Here is a 12,091-nt window from a genome sequence, read left to right on the forward strand (position 1 = left end):
TAAAAAAAATAAAATATATTTTTTAAAAAGGTGTGTGCTACCATGTCTGCCCATGAGTGTCTTACCTACATATATTTAAGGGTATCATGTGTGTGCAATGCCCAGGGAGACCAGAGAGGGCATCAGATCCCCTGGAATTGGAGTTACAGATGATTATGAGCCTCCGTGTGGGTGCTAGAAACCAGTCCCCCAATCTTCTGCAAGAGTAGCCAGTGTTCTTAACCACTGAACAATCTCTTCAGCCCAGTTAATTTAACATTTGAGTGGTTCCCATGTGTGACTACATATGTTAAGTGCTGGGCTCCATCCTAGGAGAATCTTTAGTCCAGTAGGAGAGATAAATGAGTACCAAGAAATAGCTTTAAGTGTTAGGAATGAAACCAACAGATTGTTGAAGCAGAGAGCAAAGTGTGGAAGGAGACCTAGGCGATCAGGGACAGCCTAGAAGGTGACATTTGAGCTGAGAATTGGGGAAAGCCAGACCTCAGAAACGGGGTAGCATTTACCTTAAGTCAGTTAGAGATAAATTTCACAAGGCCTCGCTGGAGATGGAGAGCTACAGGTAATAATCATTGACTGTTGAACGAGGGATAATCAGACTTCTTCAGGGAGGGGGCCCCTGATAGGTTATCCAATTGCAGTGGTCAGCCCTCAACACAGCACTCAATGGACTCGGTAGGATGTGTAACAGTGACTATGGGTGAGGTCATGAACTTGAGGAGTGGGGGGGACGCTGGAGGAATTGGAGGGGCAGTGGAAACGATGTAAACCTAGTACTCGTGTATGAAATTGCTACTAAAATAAAATAAACTCCCTAGGTCTGAGGCCAATCGAGGGATCGGAGGCTAAGCAGCCTCGCTGCCAGCACTAAAGATGGCGGACAAGGGGCGGTGCGTTCACGCACCGTGATTGGCCGGCCGAGGGTGACGTCCGTTGCTGGCGGCGGAGCATCCGGGCTCCAGGCGGCGGCGCTGCGGGAGGAGCGGCGAGCCGGCAGCCGGGTGGAGGGCGGCGGGGCCGCGGCCGAGCATGGCGGGCTCGCTGCCTCCCTGCGTGGTGGACTGCGGCACCGGGTAAGCGGCGCGGGGGCGGGCGGAGGCGAGGGATGCTGCGGAGATGCCGCGCTGCTGAGATGCTGCGGCGGGAACGGGATGCTGCGTGCGGGGATGCTGCGGAGGGACCGGGATGCTGCGGAGGGACCGGGATGCTGCGGAGGGACCGGGATGCTGCGTAGGGACCGGGATGCTGCGGAGGGACCGGGATGCTGCGGAGGGACCGGGATGCTGCGGAGGGACCGGGATGCTGCGGAGGGACCGGGATGCTGCGGAGGGACCGGGATGCTGCGGAGGGACCGGGATGCTGCGGAGGGACCGGGATGCTGCGGAGGGACCGGGATGCTGCGGAGGGACCGGGATGCTGCGGAGGGACCGGGATGCTGCGGAGGGACCGGGATGCTGCGGAGGGACCGGGATGCTGCGGAGGGACCGGGATGCTGCGGAGGGACCGGGATGCTGCGGAGGGACCGGGATGCTGCGTGCGGGGATGCTGCGGAGGGACCGGGAAGCTGCGCGGCGGGGATGCTGCGAAGGGCTAGCCGGGCACCTGCGCGGTCCAGCCTGCCCCCGCCCACTCTGCAGGCGCAGCGACACCTGCTCCTGGCGTGCCCTTGCTCTCACAGAACCGTGCTTCTGCAGGCCGAATTTGGGGTGATTGTTTTCTCCTCCCCTCTTGAGAATGTTCATTTTTCAGTGGACACCCCTGGAAATGTCCTGTTCTGTCAGTGGCCTAAGCTCCTCTCATCTTTGAACTGGGAGTTTGGGGATATGCTTGCATTGCGAGGCGTTCAGTAAAAATAGCCGGCAAGCACATATAGCCTCTCCCAAAAGATTATTTGTACTCTGTGGCATGGTCACCTTACCCGCGATTCTTTTCTCTAGAAAAATACATTTGGTTTGGTTTCCTTGACAACCTTGTGGGGGTGTCCATCTCTTGCTGATGGGTCTTTCCTTTCACTCACTGCTCAGGAACCAGCGTAGCGGGCTACAGGCCGCCTTTTTGTTTGTGCTTATTTTTTTGAAGTACACATTTTAGAGAAGTTTTGTGGCTATTTGAGAGGTTGCTTGCTTCCCCGTACAGAAGCTCAGATCGTTATTGCTATTAGAGCCTCACTCCCCCATTTGTTGGCCCGCCTCTCATTCTGCACAGGGCACTCCCTCCTGTCTGGTGTCAGGACTGAAGGCAACATGTAAGAGCTGTCCATTTTGCTTTTTGCATGTGACATGTTTTGTTCTTGTATTTTTGGTTTTGCCCAAACTATTGGAATATAAACCTTCTTGTTGGTAGCAGTGAACTAACACTCCCAGAGTTTTTCAGACCTGTATTTCATATTAGTAAGCTGGGCATCTTAGTCATCCGCCTTGCTATAAATATCAAAAATGCTCAGTTTTGACCTTTTGAGGTAAGTGATTAGTGTAACTTTGTTCCTGGGAAATTCACCTTCAGAAGATCATTGTGGACCAAGGCTGTGCTGTATTCTGTTGTACGGCAGGACAGTGACTTCTTGCCAGAGAAGCCCCTGTGGTTATCGGGAATTCCCAGTGCCCAGTGTGTGAGCAGAAGAAGCCAGAATAGCCAAAGCTTACCCTTCAGTGCATTAGTGATTCTTACATTTCCAGAGAGCCACAATCATTTTAGGATTGAGTTTTGCCTCAAAATAGAACAAAAAGTGGTAAAATGCAGCTAAAAATAACCAGAACTGAGGAAAAGAATAGACCTAGAAAAATTTTTCTCTGTGGGCACGAATGAGGAAGAGGATTTTTGTTTGTTTGTTTGGGGGCGGGGCAACACCGACTGGAGTTTGAATCCAGGGCCTATGGTAAGTGAAGCCTCTCCCACTGAATTGTACCTCAAGTCCCAGTGTTCTCTCTCCTCCCCCCTCCCTCCCTCTCCCTCTCCCTCTCCATCTCCATCTTCCTCCCTCTCTTCCCAGTCTCATTGTGTAGCCCAGGCTGGACTTGGAACAGTCCTCCTGCCTCAGCCTCCCAAGTGCTAGGATTATAGGTATGAGCCACCATGCTCAGCTAGTCTGTGTTTCATGGTAAATAAACCTCTTCCCAAATCCTCTAACAAGCTCTGAGACTGACCAACTGTACACAGTGTGCTGGGGCCAAGTTAATCATGGACAAAGGGATCTGTAAGATCCAAAAATAAAGTTCCAGCTATTTAAGGGAGTGACTAGGCTACAGAGGGCTTAGCAGATATTCCACAAATCCAGCTCCACTTCACCAAACCTTTAAAGTAGTTTTACATTTAAATCAATTTTGAAACTTTCAATTCTACTGAAAAGTAGGCAAGAACGGAAAACCAGTACACTCTTCCAGTTTACCAGCCTTCAACATTTGCTTTATTGTTCTTTGTTTTCAGACCGGTTACTACTTTTCTAAACTGTTTAAAAGAGGGTTGTGGGCATCATCCTCTTTTATATATTTCAGTGTCAAGGACTTACATAATCACAGACCAGTTACTGAAGTCAGAAAATTGAGCATTTATGCAACAGTCCTGTTCTGTCTGCAATCTGGACTTGTGTGAACAGTTCCATTTCTCTTCTTCCTGGAATCTAATCCTGGCTATCATCCACATCATGCATTGCATTTGATGGTCCTCATATCTGTCTGTCTGTCTGTCCTCTCTGTTTCTTGGTGTTTGCCGTATGTGCAGATGCCTTTGGAGGCCAGAAGAGGGCGTTGGATACCCTGGAGCTCAAGTTGCAGGCACTTGTGAGCTGCCTGTCATGGGTGTGGGGACTCAAAAGCACGTTCTCTAGGAGAGCAGTATGTGCTCTTCCTTCACCTCTGAGCCATCTCTCCAGCACCACCATTCCTTTTTTAAAAGTGGGAGGTGAGGGTCCTGTTATGTAGCCCGGGCTGGTGGGCTCTCTAACCTGGGATCCTCCTGCATCAGGCTTGCTAGTGCTGGGGTTACAAGTGTGCACCACCACACTTGGCTGTTTATGTTTCATGTTTTCTGGGACAGTTCAGTAGCTATTTTTTGTCTTTCAAGATGTTGCCATTTTGACAGTCAGTTGTGTATAATTCCCTGTAGTTTTGGCTGACTGTTTCTGGGTATAACTAGAGGTTATGCAGGTTTGTAAGGACTGCACAGAAGTATGGTTGGTTCTTTTCTAGTGGGTCTGCCTCATTCTTTTCAATGTTTTAAATCAGTATATATATATTTTAAATATTTTATTTATTATTTTTATTTTATGTGTATATGTGTATTGCCTGCATGTATGTGATGGCACCAGTGTCGTGCAATGCCGAGGAGGTCAGAGGAGGGCTTCGGATTCCCCTGGAACTGGAGTTAAGGACTGTTCGTAGCCACCATGTGGGTGCTGGGAATTGAACCCGGGTCCTCTGCAAGAGCAGTCAGTGCTCTTAACTGCTGAGCCATCTCTCCAACCCCTTTTTCATTTATTTTTAATCCAGTGGTTTCATTACAGTTGCTTGTAGAAGCACGGCCCATACCAGTGGCTACACTTCATAAGAAAATCTCTCTCTCTCTCCCCATCGACGGTTAATTCTATATAAATCCTCAGAGAGGAGTGGGGCCTCCTGACACCTCTCTCCATGACAGGATGGGGACTGGCCCAATTTTATACAGATCTTGTGCCAGTCACCACAGCTGCTGTGAGTTCAAGAGTGTCACAGCCATGTTCTGCCTGGAAGTCAGCATTTCACCTCCATTCCTGCCTCCTGCTCTTAGGTTCTTTCTGCCCCTTCTTCTGAAATGTCCCCTGAGCCTTGGAGGGGGTGAAGTTGATAGCCCATGTATGGCTGGGTATTTGGCAGTCGTTAATGGCCAGTATTCTCTGGTCACTGGTAACCACCAAAAGAACCCTCCCTGACCAAAGCTGGCAGTGGCACTGATCTATGGGCAGGGAAAGGGGCGTTGGTGTTTTTTTTTTTTTTTTGTCTTTTTGAGTCAGGATCTCCCTGTAGCCCGAGCTGTCCTGGAACTCACTATGTAGACCAGGCTGGCTTCGAACTCACTGAGATCCGCCTGCTTCTGCCTCCTGAGTGCTGGGATTAAAGGCTTGCACCACCACGCCTGGCTTGGGACATGGCATCTTTAGCAACAGGGTCTCACATCTAGTTCTGGTGGGCAGTCAGCAGCAGTAGCAATTGCCTGTATTGTTTTGGGGGCCTTAGGGGCCTTCCTGACTCATAGGGAGGCACTCCACCCCTGGCACTGAAACTTTCGTTTAATAACTTAGAGCTTCTGGAAACAGTTTTATTCCCCCAAATGGAACACCTAGGCCATTCAGACTCTTTAAAGTTCTTAAATTGTCAGGAACTCACTATGTGGACCAGGCTGGCTTCAAACTCACAGAGATCCACCAGCCTTTGTCTCCTGAGTGCTGGGATTAAAGGGGGTGTGCCACCACAGCCAGCTGTTTTTATGAATTTTAATTTTCAGTTTATCTATCAGATTTCCTCAGGGCATTTTCATATGTCATTGAGGTTCATTGACCCTCCTCCTCTTCAACTACACCTTTGGCCCCTCTTCCCCTTTAAACCTTTCTCTCCCCGATATCCCCCTTCTACTTCTGTAGCACAAGCTCTACTGCCCCCTTCCCCCCAAGGATCTTCTCCTTCCTCTCATGGCCCCTTTTAGTTTGCTGGCCCTGTACACTCACTCACACATAGGTGCACGTAGATAAAATCGAGAAGTTAGGACCCAAATTTAGAGACACGTGGGGTTTGTCATTCTGGGCCTGGGTTACCTTAATATTTTTCATTTCTATCCATTTTTTCTGCAAATTTCATTCTCTTTATGGTTGGATAAAATTCCATTGTGTGGGGACCGAAGAGATGGATCAGCAGTAAAGAGCACTGACTGCTCTTGCAGAGGACTCAGGTTCGATTCCCAGCACCCACACGGCGGCTATGAACCGTCCTTAACACCAGTTCCAGGGGACTCCGTAAGCCCTCTTCTGATCTCCGTGGCATTGCACGACATGGGTGCACTCACACACATGCAGGCAGTACACTCATACACATAAAATTAAAAAAAATCCCGTTGTGTGTATGCACCATGTTTTCCTCATTCATTCATTCATTCATTCATTCATTCATTCATTGACAGCTAGCTTGGCTCTGTTTCCTAGCTATTGTGAATAAAGCAGCAATGAACAGATGTGCAGGTGTCTGTGGTCATATGAAGAGTTCGTTGTCCTCGAGAGGTATAACTGGGTCATATGGAAGTTCTGCTTTTAGATTTGTGAGAAACCCCCACACTGATTTCCAGAGTGGCTGCACTCCCACCAACAGTGTCTACGGTCTCCTTGCCCCGAGTTCTCACCAGCACCTGCTGTCATTTGTTTTCTTGGGAGAGGTATAACTGGGTCATATGGAAGTTCTGCTTTTAGATTTGTGAGAGACCCCCACACTGATTTCCAGAGTGGCTGCACTCCCACCAACAGTGTCTATGGTCTCCTTGCCCCGAGTTCTCACCAGCACCTGCTGTCATTTGTTTTCTTGTTGATAGCCATTCTAACTGGGGCAGGCGGAATCACAAAGTTGTTTTAATTTGCTTATCTGTGGTGGTTAAGGATGTTGACTACTTAAAAAAAAAAGATTTATTTTTAATAGTGTGTGGGTTCATGCGTGTTCAGGTGCTGAAGAGGTCAGAGGGTTGGATCCACCTGTAGCTAGAATCACAGGTGGTTGTGAGCCACTTGATGTGGGTGCTGGGAACCATGGGCAAGTCCTGCTCTCAACTGCCGAGCTGCCTCTCCAACCTGATGTTGATCACGTTAAGAATGTGTCTTTTTTAATTGGAGAAATTCTTTTGATTTATTTTATTTTTTTATGTGTATGAGTGTTTTGCCTGCATGTATGTAAGTGCACCAGTGTGTGTACAATACCATGGAGATTAGAAGAGGGCATCAGATCCCCGGGAACTGGAGTTATAGATGGTTGTTAGCTGCCATGTGGGTGCAGGGACTCGAGCCCTGGTACTCTGTTAGAGCAGCCATGCTCTTGACCCGAGCCATCTCTTCAGCCCCACTTTAAAAGTGTTTATTTGCCATTTGTGCTTCTTCTTTTGAGAACTCTGTTCAAACAGTTCCTTAATCCACTTTCCTTTGCTTATCAGTGGGTGTATGTGTATTTATGTGTGTTGGTACACGTGTACATGTGTGCATGTGAAGGTTCAAGGCTGATGTTGCATGTCTTCCTCAGTCACTTTCCACTTTGTTTACTGCGGCGAAGCCTCTCACTGAACGTGGAGTGCACAGCCACCCTCTCCCAGGGATGTTTACTGCAGCGAAGCCTCTCACTGAACGTGGAGTGCACAGCCACCCTCTCCCAGGGATGTTTACTGCAGCGAAGCCTCTCACTGAACGTGGAGTGCACAGCCACCCTCTCCCAGGGATGTTTACTGCAGCGAAGCCTCTCACTGAACGTGGAGTGCATAGCCACCCTCTCTCAGGGATGCACTTTCCACCTCCAGAGCACTGGGATTGCAGGAGAGCACCAGGCACTCCCGGCTTTTACATGGGTTCTGGAGACCCAAACTGGTTCTCATGCCTGTGTGGCAAGTGCTCTATCCATTGAGCCATCTACCCAGTCCCCCTTAACCCATTATATACATATATATGTTGCCTACATGTATGTACGTGCACCCATGTATGCGGTGCCTGTGGAGCCAGAGGAAGGCATTGGATTCCCTGGAAGTGGAGTTAACCAATGGTCGTGAGCCACCATGTGGGTGCCGGGAACTGAACCCAGGTCCTCTGCAAGAGCAGCCAGTGCTTTTAGCCGCTGAGCCGTCTCTTTAGCCTCGGAACTCGTTTTTTAAAATTAGGGTGTTTCCCTGTTTCATTTTTTGAGTTTTATGACTTATTCAGGATATTAATCCTCTGTCAGATACGTAACCGGCAAAGATTTTTCTCCCATTATATAGCCCGAGTGTTCCCTGGGTTGGCTGTCTCCCCTGCCATACACAAGTCTTTTAGCGTTATGAGATCCATTTGTTGATTGTTGGCCTTGTTTCCTGAGTGACTGAGGTTCTTTTCAGAATGTCCTTACCTGTGTAAGCTTAGTGCCTCCTCTACTTTTCTTCTAGCAGTTCCGGAGTTTCAGGTCTTCTGCCGAGATTGTTGACTTATAATTGAACTTTGTGTAAAGTGAGGAATAAGGATCAAGTCTGTTGTTTACGTGGACTTGGCCAGTTGTCCGAGCCCCGTTTGTGAAGAGGCCGTGTGCTGGATAGCTTTAGCATGGACTTGACACACCTGGGTTGAGGGAGCCTCAATCAGGAAATTGCCTCTATTGGACTGGCCTGTGGCCATGTCTGAAGGGCATCTTCTTGATGAGTGATGTGGGAGGGCCCAGCCCACTGTGGGTGGTGCCACCCCTGGGCAGGTGGGCCTGTGTTGCATAAGAGCAGGCTGAGCAGGGGCCAAAGGAGCAAGCCTGTAAGCAGCGTTCCTCCATGGCCTGTGTTGCAGCTCCTGCTCCAGGTTCCTGCCCTGAGTTCCTACCTTGGGCTCCCTGATGAACTGTGTGCGACCTGGGAGATGTAAGACAAATAAACCCTTTACTCCCCAAGTTGGTACTGGTCAGAGTGTTTTGTCACAGCAATGAAGAACAAACTAAGACAGGCGGACTTCTCTCCAGTGTGTGTTTTCGGCATCTTTGTCAGCATTGGGGGCTGCAGCTGTGTGGGTGATGCCTCCATTCTCGGCCACGGACATGTGTGTCTGCCTGTGCTTGCTGTGCTGTTTTTACTGCTACGTGCTCCGGGGTGAGCTTGAAGTGAGGAGTGACGCTTGCTCCAGGAGCGCTCTTCAGCTCAGGGTTGCTTTGGCTGGCTGGCCTCTTCTGTGCCCTGGAGGAATTTGAAGATTTTTTTTTCTATTTCTGTGAACAGGGGCATTGGAACCTTGATGATGATGACATTGCGTCTGTAAATTGCCTGTGGTGTTTTTCTAGTCCCTGAGAACGGGAGGTCTTTCCCTCTCCCTATCCTCTCGGCTTTTCTTCATCGGTTCAGACTTTTCATTGTGGAGGCTTTCCCTTCCTTGGTTAAATTCGCTCCCAGACATCTGATTTTTAGTTTTTATTTTTGGTGGCTATTGTGAATGGAATTGTCTCCCTGGTTTCTGTCGGCGTGTTTTTCATTGGTGTACAGGAAAACCGCTGACTTTTGTATGTTAATTTATGTTCTCCCACTTTGCGGGAAATCTTTATCAGCGCTGAGTTTCCTGGTGATCCTTAGGCCTCTTATGCACAGAACCGATCATCTACAAGTAAGGGCACTTGGACCCCTTTCCCGTTTGGTCCCTTTTATTTCCTAGTCTTGTCATACACTCTGGCCAAGACTTTCAGCACCTTAGTCAGGTTACCCTGACTCTGTCTGTGTGGAATCGGAGTGGAGAGTGGACGGACACCCTGCCTTGTTCCCGATTTTAGTGGATCTGCCTTTCCCAGCGTTTTCTCCGCTTAGCAAGCGTCTGCTGTGAGTCCTCATCTGTAGATAGCCTTTGTTATGTTGGGGTATGTTCCCTTTAGTTTTAGTGTCTTCAGAGTTTTTATCATGAGGGGATGTTGGATTTTGTCAAAGGCCCTTTCTTCGTCTGTTGAGATGTTCATGTGGTTTCTGTCTTTGAGTCCATTTGTGTGATGTATTTATTGGCATCTCTGGAATGAAGTGACGTGATCGCGGTAAATGATCTTTTGGATGTGACCTTGATTTCTGTTTGCAAGTTGAGAATTTTTGTGCCTATCCTCGTCTGGAAGATTGATCTGCATTTTTTTTTTTTTTGTGGTCTCTTTATCTGGTTTTGGTATCATGTTAGTACTGGCTTTGTAATGTGAGCTTGGAAGTGTTTCTTTTCTATTTTATGGAAGAATTTGAGAAGAACTGATGTTAGTTCCTCTTCAAAGGCTAGAAGAATTCTGCAGTGTATCATCTGGGACTAGACTTTTTTTTTGTGTGTATGTGTGTGTCTTTTTGAGACAGGGTCTCCTTGTAGCGCCAGCTGGCCTGGAACTCACTATGGAGACCAGGCTGGCCTTGAACTCAGAAAGATCCACCTGCCTCTGCCTCCCAAGTGCTGGCATTAAAGGCCTGACCGATTTTTTTAAAAATTACAAAAATTTAAAATTACATTCATTTATTTTGTGTGTGTGTGTGTGTGTGTATGTGTGTGCACATGTGTGAATGTCCATAGAGAACCTATGGGAGTCAGTTCTCTCCTTCCACCATGCTGGTCCTGAGAACTGAACGGATGTTGTCAGACTTGGTAGTAAGCACTTTTACCTGCTGAGCCGTCTCTCTGGCCTCTTCTGCCTTGATCATAATTATTTCTTTACATCTACTGCTTATGGGTTTAGCTTGTTCTTGTTTTCTACAAAGCCACAATGTACATTATTATTTATATTTGAGACTTTTCTGATTTTTTATAATGTAGTTCTTATAGCTGTGAATTTCCTTCCTAGGTCTGGCTTCATTGTGTCCCAGAAGTTTTGATATGTTGTGTCTCCATTTTCATTCAGTTCTAGGAATTTAAATTTTCCCTTCTTGGTTTCTTCAGTGACCCATTCATCATTCAATGGTGTTTAATCTCCATGAATTTTTGAATTTTCTGTAGTTTCTCTTGCTGTTGATTTCTAGCTTTATTCCATTGTGGTCAGACAGAATACAAGAAGTTATTTCAATTTTCTTGTATTTGCTAAGTCTTGCTTTATGTCCCTAATATATGATCTAATTTAGAGAAAGTTTCAAGGGCTGTTGGGCAGGATGTGCTCTCTTCCGTACTTACATGGAATAGTCTGTAGACATTTGTTATGTCTGTTTGATTATGATGCCACTTTTTGGTTTTGTTTTGTTTTATTAAGACAGGGTCTCCCTGTAGCTTCAGCTGGTCACTATGTAGACCAGGTTAGCCTCAGTCTCACAAAGATACTCCTTCCTCTGCCTCCTGAGTGCTGTGATTAAGGTGTGTGCCATCACGCCCGCTTACACTGTCATTCAACTCTAATGTTTGTTATTTTTTTTGTCCGGGTGGTCTGTTTGTTGGTGAAAGTGAGGCACTGAAGTCACCATGAACGTGTTGTGCTTGGCCCCTCACTATACTGAAGGCTATTTGTTTTATGAAATTGGGTGCACCTGTGCTCAGTGAGTATTTGTTTAGACTTTTAACATCCTCCTGGTGTATTGTTTCCTTAAATCAGTATGAAATAATCTTTTAAAAAGTCACCACTGACTAGTTTTGGTCTGAAGCCCATTTTGCCAGATATTAGGATAGCAGTGCCCATGTGTTTCCTGGTTTCGTTTGCCCAGAAGACCTTTTCCATCCTTTCAGCCCAGGATAGTGTCTGTCTTTGATGGTGAGCCGTGTTTCTTGGATGTAGCAAACAAATCTTGTTTTTAAATTCATGCTGTAAGCCTCTGATTTTTTTTTCTCTTAATGTGTATGAGTGTGTTCCTGCTACGAAAGTGCACCTGTGTTATGCAATGCCCACGAAGGTCAAAAGAGGGTGTCGGATCCCCTGGAACTGGAATTATGGATGATTGTTAGCCACTATGTGGGTGCTGGGAATCAAACCAGGTCCTCTGCAAGAGCAGTCAGTGCTCTTAACCACTGAGCCAACTCTCCAAACCCTAGCCTGTTTTTTGGTTGAGGAACTGAGACATCACCATTCAGTATTATTACTGAAAGGTATGCATTAATTCCTGTCGTTTGGTTGCTTTTGTGGTGTTTCCCCCGTTTGTTTAATGTCGTAGCGTCTTTTGTTTTTCTGTGAGGCGTCTCTGATGTGTTTCTTGTTCTCTCAGTCCAAAGAATCCCTTTCCATCCCACCCACAGAACAGCTTGGTGGTCATAAATTCCTTTGGCTGCTGTTATCCTACAGTCCTTTTTCCCCTCTTCAATTATGACAGATGTTTTGTTGGGTACAGTAGGTGGCTGGGGTACAGCTATGGTCACTTAGTATGTAAAACACATCATTCCATGCTCTTTTAACTTTTTAAGTTTCTGTTGCAGAATCCATTGTTATTCTGATGGGCCTACTTTGGTGGTTTT

General features: G+C 47.2%; 1 protein-coding gene across 4 annotated transcripts in view; it reads left to right on the forward strand.

Moving 5' to 3' along the window:
• Positions 1 to 979: 979 nt before the first annotated feature.
• The window catches only part of Actr3b (actin related protein 3B), a 93,622-nt gene continuing 82,510 nt past the window's right edge, over positions 980 to 12,091 (forward strand). For 2 of the 4 annotated variants that reach the window (XM_008847256.3, XM_008847255.3), the window contains exon 1: positions 980 to 1,073. In XM_008847256.3, coding sequence (XP_008845478.1) covers positions 1,030 to 1,073 — 44 coding nt within the window. In that variant the 5' untranslated portion in view covers positions 980 to 1,029. Of the gene's footprint in view, positions 1,074 to 1,654; positions 1,707 to 12,091 lie in introns of those variants that run through there. The other 2 variants (XM_008847257.3, XM_017801716.2) reach the window with 2 other exon arrangements.

The sequence above is a fragment of the Nannospalax galili genome, unplaced genomic scaffold (assembly GCF_000622305.1).
Source record: "Nannospalax galili isolate Female #2095 unplaced genomic scaffold, S.galili_v1.0 scaffold302, whole genome shotgun sequence".
Classification (NCBI taxonomy): domain Eukaryota; kingdom Metazoa; phylum Chordata; class Mammalia; order Rodentia; family Spalacidae; genus Nannospalax; species Nannospalax galili.